The 26,716-nt window shown below is 29.6% G+C and overlaps 1 protein-coding gene across 1 annotated transcript in view; it reads left to right on the top strand.

Moving 5' to 3' along the window:
- Positions 1-26,716, top strand: part of LOC148301874 (uncharacterized) — a 31,527-nt gene that overhangs the window by 3,661 nt on the left and 1,150 nt on the right. Inside the window, exons 2-6 of the mRNA XM_088272559.1 lie at positions 73-284; positions 1,169-1,376; positions 16,824-16,942; positions 25,243-25,421; positions 26,493-26,602. Of these exons, the coding sequence (XP_088128685.1) occupies positions 73-284; positions 1,169-1,376; positions 16,824-16,942; positions 25,243-25,421; positions 26,493-26,602 (828 nt within the window). The remainder of the gene's footprint in view (positions 1-72; positions 285-1,168; positions 1,377-16,823; positions 16,943-25,242; positions 25,422-26,492; positions 26,603-26,716) is intronic.

Here is a 26,716-nt window from a genome sequence, read left to right on the forward strand (position 1 = left end):
TCCCAAGCCATATTAATTAAAAAAAAATACTTACAATTACTTGTGAATATTGAATAATTATTGCTTTTTCAGCCTCTGAACACATTTACAATGACGCAAAGTCTCTGAATGGACAGGATTATCGTCTCCTGAGAATGCAGGCGATCGTATCATGTGAGAAGATATTGAAAAGAAAATTGTGCCCGTGGGAACAAGAAGTCTTGCTGTATCCCAGAATTTGCTCCCAGGCCTCGTGCAGGGAATGGAAGAGCAAGAATCTCAAGGATTGCGAGCAGTGTGAACAAGTAAGTTCTCTAAGTAAAAATGTTCTCTATTTTAACATTGAGTAAAATGACTGTTTTGAGCCAACGTGGGTCATACTGAAGGTTTTACTCCTCTTTTTGATAAAGTATTTTACTTTTTTTTTTTAAATAAGTAATTTAAAAAATATTTACCGCCATGGTATCTATACATTTTCATATCCGATTAATCCACTTATTACGTTTTTAGCACTTCTTGTCTATGCTTGGACTTCAGTCTGGCGTCCATGTTTATTAGAATTTGGATGTCTGTGAACATTTTATTTAAAAAAATGAAATATTAGTTCTAGGGAAGCTCTGTGATTTAAAAATATGTAATTTTTTTTCAATATGTAGATTATGGAATATATACCGTGTATAAATGAAAGAGTTTAACTAGTGTAAAATAATAAAAGTTAAATTTTAGACGAGTATCAATTTTAAATTGTAGTTTTACAAGACTATTCATATCACCTACACATAAGCTGTGGTCCGAATACTCGTATAAGCTTTTGTAGGTAATTTTTTTTATGCGGTGCAAATATATTGCTATTGAGGACGTGTATGGAGAATTTTTCGAATATTTCGCCATATTATGAAATATTCACTTTTTGTCACATCGCAAAGTTTTTCAAACAAATTAATTTTAGGTAGCGCAAATATTTTTTTATTAATCAAATCACCACAAATTACTCCTTCCGTCGTTGCATTACACATGCAAATGTATGTTTATGTAATCGAATTGAGAGTCTATAAAAGTGAGAGAAGTGATATTATCGACCAGTAAGAAATTGTAACTCGTTATAATTAAACATTATTAGTTCCATAATCTATGTCATGACCCAAACACAGTAAGTATACATACATGTTTCTTTTGGCTTTGTCTAAAGGTATCTTTCTGCGCAAATAATCCGACGCACTTGCCGTCAGATCACTCTTCCTGGTGTCAATCCTACCGCCTCTACCATCGTCTGGTCGCTCACCAGCTCCATCAGGGAAGGATCGAGCCTGATCTTCCTTCCAAGGTCATCAGCGAGAATTTCCAACTTCCAGAAGACTGCTCGCAGCTGTTCGACAACCTCTACGGTAGCATCAAAGGTAAAATAATAACTTTTTTGTACATTTCGCTCACTCCTTTCAAGAACGTCATAAATAAATTGATTTTTGAGGACAACGTTTTTAAATATCAAGCCACTTATTTAACTTTTTACTGTGCAACAAATCTTTTTAGGTAAAACCTGAAGGTTTTTTCTACATTTGAAAAATATTTAGTATGATTAAAAAAATAATACAATACCTTTTCTTCAAAATGCAAAAACAACAATTTCTCCCTTAAATTAAGTTAAAAATATGCCGCTTTTGCTGGGATATAGTACATTTTCTGGGCATTCCGAAAACAACTGAAAATTGGCGATTTTTGAATTATGACGTTCTTGAAAGGAGTGAGCGATTTATCCTTGGGTAGTTCATATCTTACTTTGTAAGGTTCAAACCTAATGATGGGAAAATTATCTTGAAAAAAATCAGTTGTTTTTAAATATTACATTATAAGTTAAACTTGATTAAAAACAATAATTAGACTTTACAAAAAAGTAATTCTGAATACATATTGAAACAAATATGCACAAGCTGAAACAAATGCCATTTGAGTTAACCAAAGAAAAAGAAATGTAGAGTAGAAATTAATATGAGGGTGTTTTATGAAAATTTCAGAATCAAAAAACCGAAATTTTTTAAAATAAGTAACTCTTTTACGTACATAATAAGTCAAAATAATTGCAATTTAACATAAAACCGGCTTTAAATTACTTTAAAAATATATTTAAATTTCCTCCATTATTTAAAACAATAAGGATTTTTAATAATTTCATCAATTAATTCGGCAGTCATTTTGTGGAAATATCTATTCATTTGGCAAATACCACTATTTCTTAACATTTATTATGACACATGTTTCGATGCATTCCGCATCATTTTCGAACACGGTGTTTCAAAATGACGCGGAATGCACCGAAACACGTGTTGCAATAGATTTTAACGAATAGTGGTATTTACCGTGTGAAATTTAAATTAAAAATGGATTTTAAATAGTTTTTGGAATTTTGTTCCTGTTTTATTTGATTTTTGTACACAATGGTTATTGGATTTTCGTGGTTATCGTAGATTCTTCTCCTTCTATTATAGAAATCACATTTTGCAAAGAATATCCTCGTAATCAGTATACTTTTTTTATTTTAGCTTGTTTTTTTATTCAAAGCAAATTAATGATAAAGGATTAATGCGTTTGGTCAAAAATTATATGTGAAGTTGAAGTAGGTACCGCATTATGGGAGGGAACATTCATTCGAGCCTTTATCCGCACCCCAATGGTGCATAGGGCACTGCATCATATAAACGCAGTGTTATCTTGATCGTTAATACACGAAAGAAAGGTGATCAGCCCTCCGCTTCAGGTATCAGTCCAGGGTAATATTGAATAATTATTAGAGTGAAAAAATCACTTATATTTATAAGACCCCCCTCTGGGAATCGAACCCGGGACCTCCAAAACGGTAGCCGAGCGCGCTGACCATTACACTACGGTTTCGGAAAAAAATGTTTTAAATATTGTATTTCAATTTTAAATGACTCATTTCAGTTATTTTTGCTGGTCAAAATGTAAAAAAAAAATACAATTTAAAACATTAACCCCTTATAATGTTCCCTGCAAGGCGGTACCCATCTCAACGTTATAGGAGGGTTTACTTTATGGACTTTGTTTTGAATTGAAGTCCTCGACTTGCAAAAGACTAGTTTTCCACAAGCCCTGATGCTATTATAGTGAGAAATTATTACGTAAGTAGATCAAGTAGATAATTATCCCTGAAATGTTATTGCTGAATCGTAGAAATTATTCTCAATGATGAGTATATTTAGGTATCCAATAAATACAAAATGTTTGTCTTGTTGAACTAATTTATTTCACGGTTATATGACGAAATGCCTGTATATCTGTAGTGCTTTTGAGAGAAATAATATTATCTGAACTAGTTGATAAACCAAGGTTACAAATTTAAAATACGCATTATTGGAGGCTGCCAACATTATGAAATTATTCAAATTGTACCCAGCAATAAATCAAACAGCACTTACATGTCGCTCACTCCTTTCAAGAACGTCATAAATCAAAAATCGTCAATTTTCAGTTGTGCATATTTTCGAAATGCCCAGAAAATGTACTATATCTTAGCAAAAGCGGCATATTTTTAACTTAATATTTACCCGCCGCAGGGCAGAAAGTGTAGTTTTTGCATTTTGAAGAAAAGGTATTGTTTAATTATTTTTGTAAATATACTAAATAATTTTCAAATAGAGAAAAAACCTTCAGGTTTTACCTAAAAAGATCTGTTGCACAGTAAAAAGTTCGATACGTGGATGGATATTTATTTTTGATATATTGTATAGTATTTAAAAATTCAAAAACGTTCTCCTGAAAAATCAAGTTTTTTGATTTATGACGTTCTTGAAAGGAGTGAGCGATGTGTGCAATAATTTACCAGTATTTTACCTCATTAAATACATTTTGAGTGTGTCCAAATACTTGTTTATGAATTATATTATTATTAGTGTGTCCAAATATTAATTATTTCCACTTGGGAGTTATTTTATACATTTTTTCGACATCTCAACATAGCTAAAAATTTTTATGGAAGTCTGAGCATTTAAAGGGCTTACGAACATAATTACGGACCGTCATAGGATATTTTTTATGAAATCTATATATTATAGAGACAGAATTATGTAAAAATAATAAAAATAAAAATAAAACTAACCATCTCTAGGTTTTATTTTATAACAAAATTACATACAAATATCCACAGATGTCATTGCTATGCAAGTTACATCATACCAACTGACAGACAGACTGCGACGAGCATTTACGTCCATACTCCCGGAAAGGTTAAGTGATCACTTTACACACGTGTAACATTTACCAGTTCTACCCACGATTTATGTACAACCACAATTCTCAAAATTTTGGAGCATCTAGATATATTGATGAATCTCGTGACATAGTACGAGCGAGTCAACAGCCATCTAAATAAAAATGTCAACATATTGAAGCTAAACTGGCAATAAACAATGAAGTCTGGTTCCAACCCTAATGTATGTAAGTGAAGTATGGAGTTGAAAAAAATAATATGATCGTAATATGCCGGGTATAACTGGATAAGTTTGTACATTTTAAGCTAATCGAATTAAAATACCAATTCAACTCAGATTATTTTTTAAAACTTGATAACAGTAAAGTTAAATTATCAGCGAAAGCTAAAATGGCAGTAGGTACACAACGATGAAGAAGCGAAGCATGGAGTTGGCAAAAAAAGATGAAAGTAGACTGAATGCAGTTAAAATACGCTCTCTCACACGAATGTACGTTTAAACGATGTATGGTAGGTGTTCGAATGGCGATATGAGGAAAGAATGCAAGGCTGACATAAGGATTATTGATAAAATTATGAAAGGTGTGCTAAGATGCTTTGGGTACGTGAATTAATTGAGTGAGTAAAGGATGGTTCAATTATTTTATGAGGCTGGTAATGTGGTAATAGAAGCAGAGAAAGACCAAAGAAAACTTGGCATGATAAAGTATGTCAAATAATGGAAAGCTGTTAGGTCAGAAGTCGAAATAATCGTGGAGTATGTATAAAGAGATGTATAAATACGGATAAAGTTTAGATTGTTTTGCAAAGACAGAGTGGTGTTGCGTACTTTTCTCTCTGTCTACCCTTGCGTTAAAGCGGCTTGATGGTTAGTTAGTTAATGTCGAAGAGCGAACTATCGGTTTCTTAGTTCAATCTACAATGTCTAAAAGTAAGTTAGTTAATTTATTACAAAACACGTTTGTAAAAATCTCACAAACTTGAGCTGTATTTACTGACGTCATCGTATGCTGTTTTTCTCAATTATTGCAGCTCATTCCGCAAATATTGAGAATTGCAACAAAAAAACGGAGCTCAAAGAGTTCATTGTCCCATTTATCCGCGTCACCGCGGTGAAATAACTCCTATATTTTCACCGGTTGATCTTCCGACAATGTAGTTAGTCCGATTCGCCTTCCGCATCCCCGGTCAGCCATCCAGAATTATTGGCTCAGAGCGTTCGACCTTTAAGCGGACGCTTTTGTCTTGAGACGTCGCCAAGACCCTAGCTGTGCTCCGATGCACGATAAATTGCATATGTTAATTCCACTCCGAAATAAAACACACTGTGCCCAAAACAGATCTCCATTACGTAAACGATACTTAACCGGACCGAGATTGAATTAGTCTTCACGCAAAAGTGCAGTCTTAATTGATTAAACATTAAAACACGTCATTTTTCATCATTTCTTTTCCCTGCAAGATGTTGGACCATGTGCTAAACTACATTTATCCACAAAAGATGCGAATTCTTTGATATCTTTCTTGAAACCTTTGAAACATAAGTATATTTTCACGGAATTCTGATCGTCTCTCAGATATCTTTCTTACATAGATCAAATTAACGTATGGTGCTGTATGCAGCTAATATATGATCCAACCTAATGCATCATGCCTAAAACAGATCTCCATTACGTAAACGATACTTAACCGGACCGAGATTGAATAAGTCTTCACGCAAAAGTGCAGTCTTAATTGATTAAACATTAAAACACGTCATTTTTCATCAATTTATTTTCCCTGCAAGATGTTGGACTATGATATAAACTACCTTTCTCTGCGAAAGACAAAAATTCTTTGATACCCTTATATTGTAGAAACCTCTTTAACTTAACTTTATTTTTATGGAATTCTGATCGTCTCTCAGCTATCTTTCTTACATAGATCTAACTAACGTATGGTGCTGTATGCAGCTAATATATGATCCAACCTAATGCATCATGCCTAAAACAGATCTTCATTATGTACACGATACTTAATTGGACTGAGATTCAGTTGGTTTTTACACAAACTTACAGCCTTAATTGATAAAACATTAAAACATGTATTACACATAATTTTTCATTAATTTCTTTTCCCTGCAAGATGTTGGACTATGTGTTTAACTATCTTCCTCCAAAAAAGATGCAAATTATTTGATATAAACCTCTAAAACTTGACTATTTTTTCGTGGAATTTTGATCGTCCCTCAGCTATCTTTCTTACATAGATCCAACCTAATGTATGGTGCTGTATGTAGGTAATGTACCATGCCCAAAGATATTAATTGTTTAACAGATCGTCATTATGTAAACGATACTTAACTGGACTGAGATTAAGTTAGTCTAAATACAAATATGCACTTTTAATTTGATCAACCATATTTTTCATCAATTTCTCTTACCTACAAGATATTGGACTAAATACTTAACTATCTTTCTATGTAAAAGATCCAAATTTTGTGACATCCTTTTAGAATTAGGGGTTTCCTGACTATATTTTCGTGGAATTCTAATCGTCTCTGAGCTATCTTTCTTACATACATCAACCTAATGTATGGTGCTGTATGGAGCTTATGTATGATCCTACCTAATGCATCATGCTTAAAACAGATCTGCATTATGTAAACGATACTTAATTGGACCGAGATTAAGTTGGTCTTTACACAAAAGTGCCGACTCAATTGATTGAACATCAAAACACGTATTCCACGTAATCTCACGTCATTTTTCATCATTTTTTTTCCCTGCAAGATGTTGGACTATATGCTACACTAAACTACCTGTTTTTACACTATCTTTTTTCAAGATATAAATTATTTTATACCCCAAAGAAACCTCAGAAACATGATAATATTTTTATGGAATCCTAATCGTCTCTCAGGTATTTTTCTTTTATCATATCTATAACCTTAATCCTAAATAATTGCCACAAATTGTGGTTACCCAATTTTTTTACCTTCTCAAATAATCGATTGAGAAATCATCCACCAACTAATTATCTATAATACCAACCGGGTATGTGGTCGATTCGACTACACGCGACTACTGAAATGTTTAAAATGTTTTTTTTTCTTTCAAAAAGCGTGTAAAAAAAATGTGTCGAATCCATTTCGGAATTCAAGTTTCGCCAAATCTTGTGAAGCTGGTCTCAAGAAAAATCGTTTTTGCCCATGACAACTTGTCAAACATGACAGTGAGATGACGCGCGTGTTTAAATCTTTAAATAATGTTAAAATATATATATCCCGTCTGTTGAAAATCGCGTTTGAACAAAACCGTCTTGGATTCACCGCAAAATGTATATTAGATCTAAGAGAATACATATTCTGGAATTGAATTTGTTCAACAAGGTGAATGGGTAATACTAAAATTGACAATTTAAATTAGCCCAGCGGTTCTCAAGGTGTGCTTCGCGAATACAAGGCCCCTGCGATGGTTCCGCCTCGATAAATAATCATAAAATAATAATAAAGTTGGATAATTTATAAAGCGGCATTTTCGTAAAATATTACCTCAAGGGCGCTTCACACGCTTAACATAATATGTACTTTATACTACATTCAACTTTATTACGTCTTACACTAAACAGCTGATGAAAAATAATAATAATAAAACAAATCAAATAATTAAAGGAAAACCAAGGAAAACTTAGTATGATTAAGTGCCTATTTTAAATACTTGAAAGTAGTCAGGTCAGGAGTCGAAAGTCGTCGAGAAAGGAGGAGATGTATGAGGAGATGCATGAATTTGAAAGACGCTAAGATAGTTTCTAAAGACAGATTGGTGTGGCGTTCTATTTTCTCTGCCTACCCCTGCGGAGAAGTGGCGTGATGGTTAGTTAGTTATTTAGTACTAACAAGTTTTATATCTCCCATCAAATGGAAACAAACTTATCAATTTACAGCGGAATCAATTCAGTGTTTTTTGTGAATTGTATCTACAATATGTATGTTGTTTTGTATATTGATGTAGAAGTCAGTAGTGTATAATGAACCTATTTTAGTATGACTTAATTAAAAATTAATATAAAACCAGGTTTTGCTTATTTGAGGCATCTGTAAAATACTTAGCGTTTCAAAGGGTCAAGTCGCCAAAAAACTTTAAGGAGCACTTAAACTCATTTGTAAATCCTGTCCCTCTTCCCCAATGGAGCTTCGATCGAACCCGCGAAGCGAGTTTCGTAGTCGAGCGTCTACCCAAATACGCCACGGCGCCTGTCTTCAATAATATTTTACAAGTGAACATTAAAAAATTAGGAATCTGGGTTATGTAAGTAATTTCTTCCTTTGGAACTTGGAACGTGTGTACTATTAAGATGACCACGATAAAACTAGACTAATTAGTTCATTCTTTCTGTTGTTAATAAAATACTTTAGTAAAAAAAAAAACAACGGTGATATTGTAAGCAAGTATTACAGATTCATTAAAATACTCATTATTCTTCTGAAACTTTAGAAAATTCATTCTGTACTCGATTAAGATTTGTTAAAATTATGCTAATAGGAATGTTGCCAAGTCACCACGAGGTTACAGATCCCCTAATTCACAGACGTTTATACATTTAATAGTTTAAAATATTATTTACAACCTCAATGCATCTACTCGTAAATACCTTGTTGAAGAATTTGTGTATCATTTTAGCAGAGGAAGGCCGAAGAAAACTTGGCATGATCATGATGATGAAGCAGCGTGATGATTAGTTGGTTTGTTGGCATGATCATACATATATTGTAAGTATGCTAAATACTTGCAATCGGTCAGGTTAAAAGTCGAAATAATCGGTAGGTATCTGGAGATTCATTGCAACGACAGATTGTTGTGGCATTTTATTCTCTCTGCCTACCCCTGCGGGAAATCAGCGTGATAATTAGGCAGGCGCCATGGCGTAGTTGGGTAGACGCTCGTAGTTGGGTAGACGCGTCGCGGGTTCGATTCCCGCCAGTTGCAAAATGAATTAAAGAATGATTTATTTTCATTTGGGTCTGGGTGTTTGTGATGTATTATTCACATTTACCTTCCCTATCCTTACTATTCCACCTGCAGACAAGCATCTAAAATAGACGCTTTGCTGGTCGTTCTTTTTTTTTTTTTTTTAATTTTATAATATTATTAAAAAAAAATTATATAAATATTAAAATATTCTTTAAAAAAAGTTAATTAGATCATAATTTGTCACTTCTCAAGGGAAAACACTTTCCATTCATCGTAATACATCATTCTTCAGTAGTTCCTTTGGAATGAATTACCATTTGATGTGAAAAATGCACCTTCATTTATGACTTTCAAGAAACGAGGAATTTTTACTTGGTTTCTTCTCCCTTAGCTCCCTCAACTCCTTACTCGACCCTTCCTCATTTGGTCCTATTTAAAATAATTTAAGCGTGTCCAATTTTTTGGTAAAAAATTATGAATTTGGTCGACTTTGGAGTTAATCATACATATTTGATCTAAAACCTGGTTTAAAAAATAAGTATAGCGAAATTGAAAAGGATATGTTCGGACGTCTCTCAGCAAATAAAATAATCCTGGAAATAAAAAAAATATGAATGATTCTGCTGAAACAACTTTCCAATTTAAACAACAGATGACACAGACAAAGTTTTACTAAAAAATACATTGATATATTCAATGGAAGCAAAAATAAAACTTTTCGGAAATTGAGTAATGTGGTTGTCAATCATGGGTAGAATGCTGAATGTTACAGTTATAAAGTGATCACTTAAACCAGGCAACGAGAGCCCTAATTAAAATACGTTAATTTTATGTAATATATTTAAAATCAAACACTGATTTGTTGAGTCTACTAAGTTGTATTTTATTGTTTAAAATAACACATACAATTTTGTGACAATTGTTTCGCCTAATTATGGCATTTTTAAACGAATGTGAAGATGTTTGATTTAACATTTAATACAGAAATAAAAATGGAGTTCTACAAATTAAATACCAAACCTATAAATAAAAGTCGTTAACCCTGTACATGTCCAGACTTTCATGTTCCCACCTCAATAGGATCGGTTATTTATTTGAGATATCTATAAAAAGTCTTGTTATTAAAATATTAGGGGATGGGGGAGCGATTATTGAATAAGGAGAAAATGATAACATTTTTGCTTTGTCTAGTGTTGGGTTGTATTGTCTAGACACACCACGTGGTCATTTATACGAGTATAGTGAGTTCATGTGTCATGATGACGTATTTGATACATTAGTGTAGTTGTAGTCAGCTCGTTTTGCTACCGTGCAGGATTCGATTCCCAGGAGGGATAAAATTAATGAAAGAGATTTTTAATTAATAAGCTGATTTACTATTACCCTGGATTACGAGCCGAAGCGCAGGATTGATTGATTAATTACCCTGGTTTCATGTTATTAGCTCCAAGATAACACTGTGTCGTCACGTCGGCGTCGATAAGGCACAGCATCGTATAGTTACGATGCAGTGCCTTATCGATTATTAGATTATTAAATCCATAGCTTTTAGGGTCCGGACACGAGTCTTCTGTTTTCTCGACCTTATCCTAACTCATTAGCGATAGCACCGCATCGTATTGCAGTGTTATTTTGATAGTTAACATAAGAAAGGTGATCTGCCTTGATCTTCAGGCACTAGCATTACCGTGAAAAACAACTAACATTTATTTTGTCAGGTATTTTATGTAATGTACATCTGTACCCTTACATAAAATAGAAAGATGATGTACATCAACTAATAATTCATAGAAAACCATATTTTTTTTACAAGCATTTCTCAACAAAAATGCCGTCATTAAAAAATATTAGCTACATTCTAGTACTTCTTCTAACCCTTATCCGCACCAAATGGTGCATAGGGCACTGCATCGTATTAATGCAGTGTTATCTTGATTATTACTTACATCAAGGCAAGGTGATCGCTCCTGCGCTTCAGGGAGTAGTCCAGGGTAATATTAAATAAATATTTAAGTGTAAAATCACAAATATTTATTTTCACACCCCCCCCCTAGGAATCGAACCCGGGACCTCCAGCGCTTTAGCTAAACACTCTAACCATTACACCACGGAGGCAAACGAGTACTAATATTTCTACTGCTTTTAAAATATTAAAATAATTCAAATTTAATGCACTTACTATATACAGCACTTACTTACTTACTATATTCCTTATGTATGGAAGCGAAGCATGGAGTTGGCAAAAGAAGGATGAAAGCAGACTGAATGCAGTCGAAATGCGATCCCTCAGACGAATGTGTGGCAAAACGATGTTTGATAGATGTTCGAATGATGAAGTAAGGAAAGAATGTAAGGCTGAGATAAGCATTATCGATTAAATTAAGAAAGGTGTGTTGAGATGGTTTGGACATGTGGAGCGTATGAGTGAAGAAAGAACGGTTAAACAAATTTATGGGGCGAATGTAATTGGAAAAAGAAGCAGAGGACGACCGAGGAAAACTTGGCACAATCAGGTATGTCAAATACTTAAAAGCGGCCGGGTCAGGAGTCGTAATAATCGTCGGGTATGTATGAGGAGATGCATGAATGTAGAAGAGGCAAAGAATGTTTGCAAAGACAGAGTGGTGTGGCGTTCGATTCTCTCTGCCTACCCCTGCGGGGCAGCGGCGTGATGGTTAGTTAGTTAGTTAGTTTTACTATATACAGTTTATGCTTTACTTTCGATTTTAATCAATTTCTTTGTGACGAAATAGATAAATTTCCAAATAACGAGTGCAAGTAAAACAAATTAAGGAAAAATGTACAACAAGTCATCATATCCATTGTAACTCTATATCGGAGTGATTTTTTTTATACAATAACAAAGTTCCAATAAAAATCAATAAATAACTTAAGCCGAGAATAACAAATTGTTATTGTGTTACGTATTTTTAGAACGCCAAAAGACTTGATAGAATATGAGTTAATCTATTTAAATAGATATTTGGTGCCAAATATTTTAGCATGAATTACTATTTTATATTTTCCTTTACAAATGCTCTGACAGTTATATGCTCTAATTAAAATCGGTCTTTAAAATCTCCAAAGCAGTGATTCTCAAAGTGATTATTAGAACTCTTTTACGCGATCCTCTTCCTTTCACCATAAAAGTTATCACAACTCTTTCTGTGTTGTCTGTGGGCTCTACTTATGACATGATCAAAGCATTGTAGAGTTCGCTGACAGATTGGATGGAGTTTTTTCACACCCAGTTTGTTGATGATAGAGTCGTTAGTGCAAAGGCAGTCCAAGGCGCTATGGGAATTTGATTTGGTGCCAACATCTCATTTCGAATGCACCAATTCTTAGCTGTTCCGATTATTCAACAGACATATTCATACAAGCACATAAAAAGACATTTATATATTTATTTTAAACATTGCTTATTTAAACCTTATTCTAGAATTGTGGTCACAAATCTATTGTGGATTTCTCACGACTTTATTATTATATTTTATCATAATATTTTATTTATTTTACATGGGAATTGTATTTATTTACCTTTCTTATTAAGGTCACAAATCTAAGGTTAGATTTCTCACGACTTTATTATTATATTATATCATAATATTTTATTTATTTTACATGGGAGTAGTATTTATTTACCTTTCTTATTAAGGTCACAAATCTAGGGTTAGATTTTTCACGACTTTATTATTATATTATATCATAATATTTTATTTATTTTACATGGGAGTTGTATTTATTTACCTTGCTTATTAAGGTCACAAATCTAGGGTAGATTTCTCATGACTTTTTTATTATATTATATCATAATATTTTATTTATTTTACATGGGAGTTGTATTTATTTACCTTGCTTATTAAGGTCACAAATCTAGGGTAGATTTCTCACGACTTTATTATTATATTTTATCATAATATTTTATTTATTTTACATGGGAGTTGTATTTATTTACCTTGCTTATTAAGGTCACAAATCTAGGGTTAGATTTCCCACGACTTTATTTTATATTTTATCATAATATTTTATTTATTTTACATGGGGGTTATATTTATTTACCTTGCTTATTAAGGTCACAAATCTAGGGTTAGATTTCTCACGACTTTATTATTATATTATATCATAATATTTTATTTATTTTACATGGGAGTTGTATTTATTTACCTTTCTTATTAAGGTCACAAATCTAGGGTTAGATTTCTCACGACTTTATTATTATATTTTATCATAATATTTTATTTATTTTACATGCGAGTTGTATTTATTTACCTTTCTTATTAATGTCACAAATCTAGGGTTAGATTTCTCACGATTTTATTATTATATTATATCATAATATTTTATTCATTTTACATGGGAGTTGTAAATGGGGTTACATTTCTCGCACATTAAATATTATATTCCATCAGTTTAAAAAAAAAAAATAGATGGGAGTTGTGCTTAAATTTATTTGTTTATTATTTACAAGATTTTTAAATATCATTAATTGGATTTTTGTTTCTTCTTACTACAAAATTGTTTTATTTTGAACTGTGTTGGGAACAGGAGAGATAATTTAATGTGGACCAATCATGAACTTCTCAGCATTTGCTCATTGCTGGGAGGAACTACGTAAAACTCCTTAGGAGAAGTCGGATTATGTCGTCGGACGCCTATTTTATTTTTCCAAGGTCTTCATCTTTATGAATTTTCGGGGTCCATTTTGTACGGTCCTGTCAGATCTAATACACGTTAATTGGACAATTGGTAACGTTTTAAAATATTTTAAAATCGTGACTCTTATTACAAATGTTTGGGAAACTTTGAGTCGTGTTTTCATTTGTTTTTATATTCCCTTTGTTTTATTTTAGTAGCTTGGATTTCCGTATTAGAGTGATGTCTTAGTTATCCCGGGAACAGCTGACGGCTGACTAGCACATCCACGTGCCTTACGCCTCATGCCTCGTGTCTTACGGCTGGCTCGCGGCATACCGACCCAGAAATGTAACAATATCTTCATTGATCTCGAGTATGATGTCATTAAAGAGTAATTTCCTGACAGAATTCTAACATTCTGCGGACACGTTTTCTTTGTGAAAATTCTCAATCAAATAAGAAAGTTAACGACTTAAAAAAAATTATGTAGAGCAAAATGGACGCAGCTTGGAAAAAGACCTACTAGTATTTTATTTAAAAAAAAATAATTATGTTGTATTTGACTGTAAAGTACCGTATTTTACGTACGACGTTTTAAGACGCATATATATATATATATATATATATATATATATATATATATATATATATATATATATATATATATATATATATATATATATATATATATATATATATATATATATATATATATATATATATATATATATATATATATATATATATATATATATATATACACATATATATATATATATATACACATATATATATATATATATTTATATATATATATATATATATATATATATATATATATATATATATATATATATATATATATATATATATATATATATATATATATATATATATATATATATATATATATATATATATATATATATATATATATATATATATATATATATATATATATATATATATATATATATATATATATATATATATATATATATATATATATATATATATATATATATATATATATATATATATCGTTCCTCGAATAATCGTTTTCCCGGATGTGTCGTTAATATTCCTACCCCAAATTCATTTCCTCCAAAAATAGTTCGCATCGACATTTTAACACAAGATTTTACCATTTTTATTACTAGATTGCAAAGCCAGACTTAAAAAAAGTTATAAGCTGCATAAAAAAACTGCTCGTTTTCAGACGTTTTCCAGTATTAAAAAATAATTCGGGTTCCGATCTTGCAAACATCGAAATAAAAGGGTTTCTGCTTAATTAATGATATATGTATGAGATAAAAAATTGAGTTGTGTGGTTTTCAAACATGGGCAGAATGGTGATAGTTACACGTGTGTAAAGTGAACACTTAAACCAGACCATGACGGTTGTAAGCCCCGTAAATGCCCAAGACTTCCATTACTTCTTCATCTATGTTGAGATGTCAAAAAATAATATAAAAAATAATTCCTATAATTGGAGATAAGCCAGATTTGTGAACAAATATTTGGACACACTAAAAATGTAAAAAGTATTTATTTTAAGTATTTTATTATCGAAGACGACATATTTATTAAAGTATCAAAACTCCTAGTATGTTTGGTTTGTTGTTGAATAGTAATAGATTTTTTTTTTGCCACATTATCAATTGATTCACATACATATCGTAGTCGTACAGGAGAAAATGTCCAACTAACAAAACTTGTTCAGGAGGGCCATTTAAGTCACTTTTGTTTGGCAAGAAATTAAACATCAATGCAGTTAGTCATTTTTAACAAGTCAATATATTATACTTCCAAGTTTAAAATCCTTTGAGATTTTTTTCAGGGCAATATTAAGCTAGTAAGATATCAAATAGTCAATGACCACGTTTTTGTAAAAAATGCACTTGGTCACTTTCTCCTGTATGTCTACGATATGCATATTGTGCAGAAAGGTTTGTTGGTCCAAAACTCCCTACATCAAAATTCTTCCTTTATATTACTCTTTAGGCTTCAACAAAAATGATTTAGAGCGAAACGCATGTTTTCTTTTGAAACGTTTGTGTCAAAATTTGTATTATGATTGCCAAGACTTGATGAATGGGCTGAAAATGTATATTATTCAAAGTGGTATTTAGAATCATAGACGTCACCAAGATGCTAGTATTTATGTTACAGAGTTTAGAAGGTTACAAAGATGTTTTATTTAATTATTTAAAACTTTCTTATTGCAGCCATCTAGATTATAATATATAATGTAAGTTTATGTATTAATTTTAAATCAAACACAGATTTTTTGAGTCTACTAAGTTGTATTTTATTAACAAAAACACATCAAAAATTATATTGTGACAATTGTTTCGCCTTGTTAGGGCATTATTAAACGAATTACATTAGACATTCGTTTGATAATGCCCTAACAAGGCGAAACAATTGTCACAATATAATTTTTTATGTGTTTTTGTTAATAAAATACAACTTAGTAGACTCAAAAAATCTGTGTTTGATTTAAAATTAATACATAAATTAAAATGGAGTTCTACAAATTAAACGCCAAATCAATAAATATGATGTAAGTTATTGTATTATATTATATTGTAAAGAAGAATTATAATTGACTTTTAAAATAAATGTTTATATCGTTAAATATATAATGGTGTCGTATTACAAATACAAAATACGTCACAAAAAACTTACTACTAACGAACTTTTGATAAAATGACAAATTTTAAAACCAAACATAACAATGTGAACACTAGGGTTAAAATAAATATGTGTATTTCACGCTACTACTTGTCAAGGTTGATTGCTTTTTCTCCGTGTATTTCACTGTCAAATTGTGCTTGTATACGATATGGTGTCCTATGCACCATAAGGCTGCAATAATTTAAATGTATATTTATATAAATATATGTATATATATATATATATATATATATATATATATATATATATATATATATATATATATATATATATATATATATATACATATATATAAATGGATTTTTCAAAAAGGGTTTATTTTTTCTTTACAGATATGGATGAGTGCCATTATGCCACACTAACTCAGTTGTCCACTGCTCCCCTGACGGCGCTATACGCTTACCAGAAGACAATCGGGGCGCCTCAACCCACTGCTGCTGCTGCTGCCCTGGTAAGAAGAAAGCACTATTACGACTATTACTGTATTACCAGATAGCCACTGAAATGCGACTTCCAACACCTACCTATCGGATGCAGACGTTCGCCTACAGAGGCCTCTGAGAATAAGCTACTTCTTCTTCCTAGCTCCATCCCAACTTATCGTCTGTGAAGACTGCTGGGGTCAGCTCTCTTTATCCTCAAGTTGTAGGTCCTTCTATCATGTGAAAAGTCACCAACACCATGCTTTCGAGTCATGTTATCTTTCTGTAGCATCCATGAATTTTTTTATCTTCCTCTCGATGTTGTCCATCCATTATTGTCTGGTTTACAATTAGTTCAGGTTCTCTACGTTCTATGCGCCCATACCATCTCAATTGCCTTTCCTCTACCTTACTTTTGCTGTCAGTTACACCCAGGCTTCCACAAATTAAAAACTCTTTATCTTGCCTCTAAGGGACAAAGAATAAGCTTCGTATATCGCTCACTCCTTTCAAAAACGTCACAAATCAAAAAACTTAAAGTATAAAAATTTAATACAATTTATTAAAAATAAATATCAAGCCACTTATTGAACTGTTTACTGTGCAACAGATCTTTTTAGGTAAAACCTGAAGGTTTTTCTCCATTTGAAAAATATTTAAAATATGAAAAAAAATTTAAGCAATACCTTTTCTTCTAAATGCAAAAACAACATTTTCTGCCCTGTACCGGCTAAATATTAGGTTAAAAATATGCCGCTTTTGCTGGGATATAGTACATTTTTTGGGGATTCCGAAAACATGCATTACTGAAATTTGACGATTTTTGATAAATGACGTTGTTGAAAGGAGTGAGCGATATCGCTCACTCCTTTCAAGAACGTCATAAATCAAAAAACTTGATTTTTCAGGAGAACGTTTTTAAAGTTTAAGAATATAATACAATGTATTAAAAATAAATATCAAGCCACTTATTGAACTTTTTACTTTGCAACAGAACTTTTTAAGTAAAACCTGAAGGTTTTTTTCTCCATTTGAAAAATATCAAGTATATTTAAAAAAATAATTAAACAATACCTTTTCTTCAAAATGCAAAAACAACACTTCTGCCCTGTAGCGGGTAAATATTAAGTTAAAAATATGCCTCTTTTGCTGGGATATAGTACATTTTCTAGGCATTCCGAAAACATGCACAACTGAAAATTGACAATTTTTGATTTATGACGTTCTTGAAAGGAGTGAGCGATATATCTAGAAATACTTACTTTCTTTTCTTGGCTCTCTCTATCCTACAAACTTCCTTCACATATATGCATTATTCATTCGTGCCTTCCGATTACTTTTGATACTACCAGATTTTAGGTTCTGATTGATCTGATCGTGCCTTTTTTGCGACCAAGTCTTTTGGTGGCCGTCCTCGTTTCGTTCTCCCGCTCACATTTGCTAATTCTTAGGCATTCTCAAATAATCTTTTCAACTATCCCCAGTTCAGCCATACATTCCTTTCTAATATATTAAATTTTCATTCTGTCACACAACGATTTTTCATATTGTATTCTCGATATTTGTAATTTAATTAAAGATTTTATTTTTCAAATGAATGATAGTGGGAAGGGGATGAAGATCGGTTTTGTATTTGTGTTATATGTATTTTTTGGCTAAACTAGCAAATTTTCAACGTGTTTTGCGAATACGTCCAATATTATCTTGTCACAAAGGTACCGATTAATAAATAACCCGCATGTTTATTTACAACCTTGAACTTAAAAGGATACCTTGTGAGCAAACAGGAAATGTCAGCTCGATTATTCACATATTTTTCAATTTACTGTCAACACATAATTATTATCAATCTTTCAAATTGTATGCATAAAATTGTCCTCGATTAATTGGATGATTTCGCGCAATTAACAGCTAAATTAAATTTGAGCCTAGATGATACGTGTTTTTCGCATAAAGCATATTTTATTTTATTTATTTGATTTGATTTAAAAGCTTCAACTCGTTTACGAGTGATTTTGGCTCTAACAAAAAAAATACATTTAAATGATATTAATTTAAAAGGATATAAGAGGAGAGATAGAGATAGGAGAAAAAAACAGTGAAAATAATGAACAGAAATTAAGGAGAATTTATTATAAAATAAATTATTTGATCTACATTAATTAAATCATATTAAAATGTGGAGAGTAAAATTGTTTTTTTACCTTAAATGTAACTATGAAATTAGGATCGTATATACACACAAACATATACTCGTATATATGTTTGTAACACCTATATCCGCAAATACATTATTTCGACTTTAACAAAAAAGGATATTAAAAAATTGTGGACATCTTACATTTATATGTTTCAAACATATTATAAACATATGTTTCAAACATGATATACATAGATATCTATTTGAGTATGTCTACATATAACATATACCCATAATGAGCCGCACTTAAGCTCACAGAAATACATAGTATGAAATTGAAGTATTTTTGTAAGTATTTCATAAAAACACAAATATTTCCCTATTGGCTTGCGTGTTTGAGTGTGGATAGGTGTAAACCACATACCGCTCACTCCTTTCAACAACGTCATATATAAAAAATTGACAAGTTTCAGTTGTGCATGTTTTTGGAATGTCCAGAAAATGTACCATATATATCCCAGCAAAAGTGGAATATTTTCAACATAATATTTACCCGCTACAGGGCAGAAAGTGTTGTTTAAGCGTTTTGAAGAAAAGGTATTTTTTAATTATTTTTTTAAAAATACTAAATATTTTTCAAATGGAGAAAACACATTCAGGCTTTACTTAAAAAGATCTGTGGCACAGTAAAAAGTTCAATAAATGGCTTGATATTTATTTTTAATACATTTTACTATTTTTTTAAACTTTAAAAACGATCTCCTGAAAATTCAAGATTTTTGAAAGGGATATGACGTTGTTGAAAGGAGTGAGCGATATGATATCGATGTTTCCCGATGTCAAACAAGATATATCGGTAGGTTTAGCGAAAATTCTAGTAATCACTCGACTTTTTACAGTATATACTTGATTTCTTGTCACCGATATGCGTTCTGAGACCGTTTCAATTAGCTTTATTAATCATTCTTTTACTTCATACGAATGATTATATGACACTGATGAGTTTTAAGGCAGGTCAGAGGTAGTTTAAACCGACTTTAAAAGAGAAAATAACAAAAAATGTCTTATACGGAACAAAAAGTAAGTGCCTACCGTGAAAAAGAAAACTAAATTTGAAAAGATGTTCCTTTTGGAAAATATTATAAGAAAATGACAAAAATATTCCCATATTTTTCCATGGTGAGTATTTTTAAAATTTATTTCATAGATACATACATTTTTTTACAAAAAGTATTACGGCTATTTAGGCATGGCCTGTGTTAAACTGAAATACTTACATGTTAATACAATTTTATATTTTATTATTATTTGTTTTTTTTTAATTATCAGATTATATACATTACACACAAAAGATGCAATAACAATTATAAACCTAGAATATAACATGAACCTAGATTTTCATATTCACTGCTGTTTTAACCCTAGATTACTAAACTATCCTACAAGTGACGTTGTTACTAAACATTCGTAAAAAATACAACACAGAAATAAAACTGTAATAAACAAGATAATTAAAAACTTTTATTGCCATTAACATCAACATTATTTGGGTTTAAGAGAAGGTTTTTGAAGCGGGTTTTATGAAATATTGTTTTTCCAGAAATCGTCATTTTGCCGTAGTAATTTTTACGATTGTCTAGTATTCTAGGGTTATATCATTATTATCGTATTTTATTATCGTATGGTTTTTAGTTGTCATATCATATTAATACAAATTATAAAAATAATAAGTAAAAATATCTTCCTCAAATCCCCATCTACACCGATGGTGCATAGGGCACTGCATCATATAAACGCAGTGTTATTTTGATCGTTAACACATGAATGAAATGTGATCAGCCTTTCACTGCAGGTCGCAGTCCAGGGTAATATTGAATAAATATAAGAGTGGAAAAAATCACTTTTGTTTAGGTCAAAATATCGGTAAAATAATCTCAAAAGTAAACATGGGTTATTCTAGGGTAAAAAAAGGATTTTTAACTAATGTTTTACTTATTAAATACCTCTATTTCTTAAAATCTACTGTAACACGTGTTTTGATACATTCCGCACCATTTTCAAACACAGTATGTGAAGCTAATTCCAAATTTTAGAGTTGGGTCCTTGGGACATTGAAGGTTGAAGAGGAGGTAGGAGCTGTTTCAAAGGAAAAAAAAACTTAGTAAGAAAGCTTTTATTTAATTTATTATTAGATTAAAACCAATATTTTTAGCTTTTCCACTTTTTTTATTTGACCAGGGACCGGATTTCGTCGTTACTGACATCATCAGACTGGTGAGAGGCTAAACAAATTGTTATGTTATATATAAAAGAAGGCAGGAGTTGATAACCATGATTTGATATAATTTTATTGAGAAATAAAATTCTCAATAAAATTATATCAAATCATGGTTATCAACTCCTGCCTTCTTTTATATATAACATAACAATTTGTATAGCCTCTCACCAGTCTGATGATGTCGGTAACGACGAAACCCGGTCGCTGGTCAAATAAAAATAAAGTGGAAAAGCTAAAAATATTGGTTTTAATCTAATAATAAATTAAAAATGCAATTCCATCACGAAGTGTCAGTGGATAATATAAATCTATTAAAAAGCTTTTATTTAGTATTTTTTTAGTCTTGGGATCTTCCATCTCAAATAATGACACCTTTAATATTGATATTTTATCCATAAGGTGAATAATCCAGTGCGTGAATAAATCATAATAATAAATATAATTACACAATTTTTTTTTAACAAAAATGTTAATAATTTTAGTATATAACCACTCGCGGTGAGTGGTTATATACTAATATTATTAACATTAAAAAAAAAGAAATAAGTAAAAATGACTCACCACTAAGTATATGCTTTAAATGTTAATAATATTTAGAATAGTATATATTAGTGACTGCCGAATCAATTAATGAAATTAAAAAAAGGATGATAGAATAGACAGTAAGGGTTCCAAGGATAAATGGTGTTTTTTCAGGCGTTTCTTAAATGTAGCAATAATGTGTGATTATTCCCATTAAGAGAATTCACAATAATCTCCAAAGTCTCGACGGTGCAGTGTCGACAGTCCGAGAGAAGATATTTGGAATTGTGCCAATGGCTCTTATCACGTTGAAACCATTTAAACCATTTAGGTCTGGATTTCAAAGGAGAGGATAAATGCGTTGGACCAGAAGTTTACAAACTTTCTTTTGTAATTCCCCACTTAAAACATCAAAGTTATTTTTTAGCTGTAGCTTAAAAAAAGATGTAAATAATATGTGTAAAAATAAAAAATAAATGCAATGTCCTTTTTTATTTTGGACCATTGCATTTATTTTATATATTGCAATTATTTACACTCACACACACATACATATATATATATATATATATATATATATATATATATATATATATATATATATATATATATACATATATTTATTTATTTATTTATTTATATATATATATATTTATATAAATATATATATATATATATATATATATATATATATATATATATATATATATATATATATATATATATATATATATATACATATATATATATATGTATATATATATATATATATATATATATATATATATATATATATATATATATATATATATATATATGTATATATATATATATATATATATATATATATATATATATATATATATATATATATAAATATATATATATATATAAATATATAAATAAATATATCTATATATATATATATATATATATATATATATATATATATATATATATATATATATATATATATATATATATGTATATATATATATATATGTATATATATATATATATATATATATATATAAATATATATATATATAAATATATAAATAAATATATCTATATATATATATATATATATATATATATATATATATATATATATATATATATATATATATATATATATATATATATATATATATATATATATATATATATATATATATATATATATATATATATATATATATATATATATATATATATATATATATATATATATATATATATATATATATATATATATATATTTATAAAAATAACTAACTAGCTATAATGCCTCTGCCCTGCGGACGTGGGCAAGGAGATTAGAACGCTAGACCGACCTGTCTTTGTAAACAATCTTTGCCTCTTCTACATGCATCCATGAATGTGGAAGATGCGAATATTGAATATGTATTTGGCATTCAACTAAATTCGATAAATTATTTACACTCACACACACATACATATATATATATATATATATATATATATATATATATATATATATATATATACATATATTTATTTATTTATTTATTTATATATATATATATATTTATATAAATATATATATATATATATATATATATATATATATATATTTATATATATATATATATATATATATATATACATATATATATATATATATATATATATATATATATATATATATATATATATATATATATATATATATATATATATATATATATATATATATATATATATATATATATGTATATATATATATATATATATATATATATATATATATATATATATATATATATATATATATATATATATATATATATATAAATATATATATATATATAAATATATAAATAAATATATCTATATATATATATATATATATATATATATTATATATATATATATATATATATATTATATATATATATATATATATATATATATATATATATATATATATATATATATATATATATATATATATATATATATATATATATATATATATATATATATATATATATATATATATATATATATTTATAAAAATAACTAACTAGCTATAATGCCTCTGCCCTGCGGACGTGGGCAAGGAGATTAGAACGCTAGACCGACCTGTCTTTGTAAACAATCTTTGCCTCTTCTACATGCATCCATGAATGTGGAAGATGCGAATATTGAATATGTATTTGGCATTCAACTAAATTCGATAAAAGTGCTGCTTATGAAATAAGTGATTAATTTATAATAAAATTTGTGTTTGAAAATTAATAATAAAAATATATAAATTTTCTATGTAGGTGTGTTTCTGTTTTTTCGAAATTTTCCTCTCGAGTTTCTTAACTATAATAAATTATAAATTTTAGTTGTCATTTTTTTTGTTTAATCTTTAGCGTGTCGAAGCTATTATTCAATTACTTGGCCTGGCACTCGTAAACTTCACAATTGACTTGTGTCGTCATTAATGTTACGGAAAATTACTAAGTGTTTAACCGTCTTACCAGATATTCTTTTCGTCAGCTGTTAGTTTCAATATTTGAATTTTTTAAATTGGTAATTTTGTCAAACACAATTTAAATTAAACAATTTCTGCGAAGTGGATAGTCCAAAAAGAGTCGAGCTGACCAGTCATTTATTTATACATATATTCAATATATATATATATATATATATATATATATATATATATATATATATATATATATATATATATATATATATATATATATATATATATATATATATATATATATATATATATATATATATATATATATATATATATATATATATATATATATATATATATATATATATATATATTCCTGTTTGAATAATACCTGTTATTAAAAGCTATTTATTACCTTAATAAAATACCCGCTTTTAAACTTAAATTAAATTAGCTAATAAAACCACATATCTACATATATGACATTTAGTTGTGTACTAGAAGATTTCGATATATGTTTCGATGGATTGTCCTTTTGATTATATATATATGACTGGATAATTTTTTTTTGATTTTGGAATATTGCAGATTTTGAACCATTTTTAAATTTGTTTTCATCGTATGTCCCCTACTTAGTGTATTTTACCAGTTTATAGAACGTTAAAAACTTTATAACATGCATCATTAAGTCAAAATTGCATATTTTCAAGTTAACGTTTTTTGCAAGTACACCCACGATATATGCATAAATATTATAACCACACCCATGTTAGTATTTCATAATACTCGTATACTTCGAATGAATGTAACTGCTCTGTTAGATTTCCAAATAAAATTCAATAAAGCAAAATGAATCCTAAAATATAAAAATAAGAACAAAGCTATAAAAACATCACAGAAAATATTGCATTTTGTGTAGTCATGGTATTTTAAATAATTTTTGCAGAAGACGACCATATGTCTGCATGTCATTGGTGCAGAGCTTCAGTTTGAAGCCGACACCCTCAGCAAATGGGAATGCTTCTTCCTGCACTTGACGCCAGGAATCAAAGAATTGAAGGTCGTCTTCGTGGGCCCAGAACTCAACACATCTAAACTTCCAGTGGATCTACTCAGCAGAGTGAGGTAACCATAAAAATATATTGAAATCTCAAAATAGATGAAAAATAAAATGGAATCAACATAAAAAATATAAGTTCTAATTGGTTAAAACCCAGATTTGTGAACAAGGATTTGGACATACTCAAAATATTGTGAATTGTGAAAAATAATGACATATAAGTTTAAAAAAAAATCTTTTTAATTAACCATCTATTATTAGAACAGTGTGAATATTTTTCAAAACCTCTTTCTGTTAAAAAAACGAAAAACACTTTTATTTACTATTTTTTTTAGTCTTGGGATTTTCCATCTCAAATTTTGACACCTTTAATATTGATATGTCATCCATAAGGTGAAAAATCCATAATAAATTATATATTTCGGGTAAAGTTTCAGTCGTTTCATGAACGTCATCAGCAAGGAATGTGTACATACGAGTATATTAGTAGGGTAGTTTTTTGTTGTTGTTTTTGTGCCTCTATGGAATTGCTCCGCAACATTTTCTCACCTATAACAAACCAAAATTCTTCGTATAATTACGCGGCACACCAAAAACTAAAATATATCGAACATTGACAAATTATTTAGTTATAATAATTATTCTATACCATATTTTGAAAAATAGAGACGCAAATTAAATTAAACGCATGTAAATTAAACGCATGTGTAAGACGAGGATATCGTGGGTGAGGTGAGGTGGGGACGACAACGAAGGCGATACCGGAATGATCGTGTAAATAGAATGTTAGATGACAGACTTCCACGTATCACCCTCCAAGGAATTCCTGAAGGACGCAGACCCCAGGCAGACCTCCAAAAAGGTGGAAAGACAGCTGGGAGTCAACATTCCAAGAACTACAAGCGGAGGCACAAACAGATCCTTAGGATCTAGAAAAAGAAGAAGAAGAAGATATTGAATACATAAAGAAAAATTGTAAAATGTGAAAAACATTGAATATGACTGCATCACACCTGTATACGGCCCACGGCTCACTGCGGTGCATTGCTCTATGGAACAGAGACATTAATATTTATTAATATCTAAATTTGAGATTTTTATAAAGTTTTGAATCTGATAAATTAATTTATTTCTAGGATGTGCGCTAGCTGCCGCACTGCCGACAGAGTTGTGAAGTTCGACTTTAACGATGGAATGCTGTATCACGATTTTGTGGAGTCTTCTAAGTTTTCGAAACCCGATTTGAGTAAGTGGATATTAATTAATATATATTAAGTAATTAGATATTAATTGAATGGTCTGTTGGTCTACGGGTCGACCAAAAACGCAAGTGATTAAAATTTTGTCTTTTTGTAAATGT

The sequence above is a fragment of the Brachycentrus maculatus genome, unplaced genomic scaffold, assembly GCF_059751285.1.
Source record: "Brachycentrus maculatus isolate JH-2025_06_01 unplaced genomic scaffold, ASM5975128v1 h1tg000509l, whole genome shotgun sequence".
NCBI classification, from domain to species: Eukaryota; Metazoa; Arthropoda; class Insecta; order Trichoptera; family Brachycentridae; genus Brachycentrus; species Brachycentrus maculatus.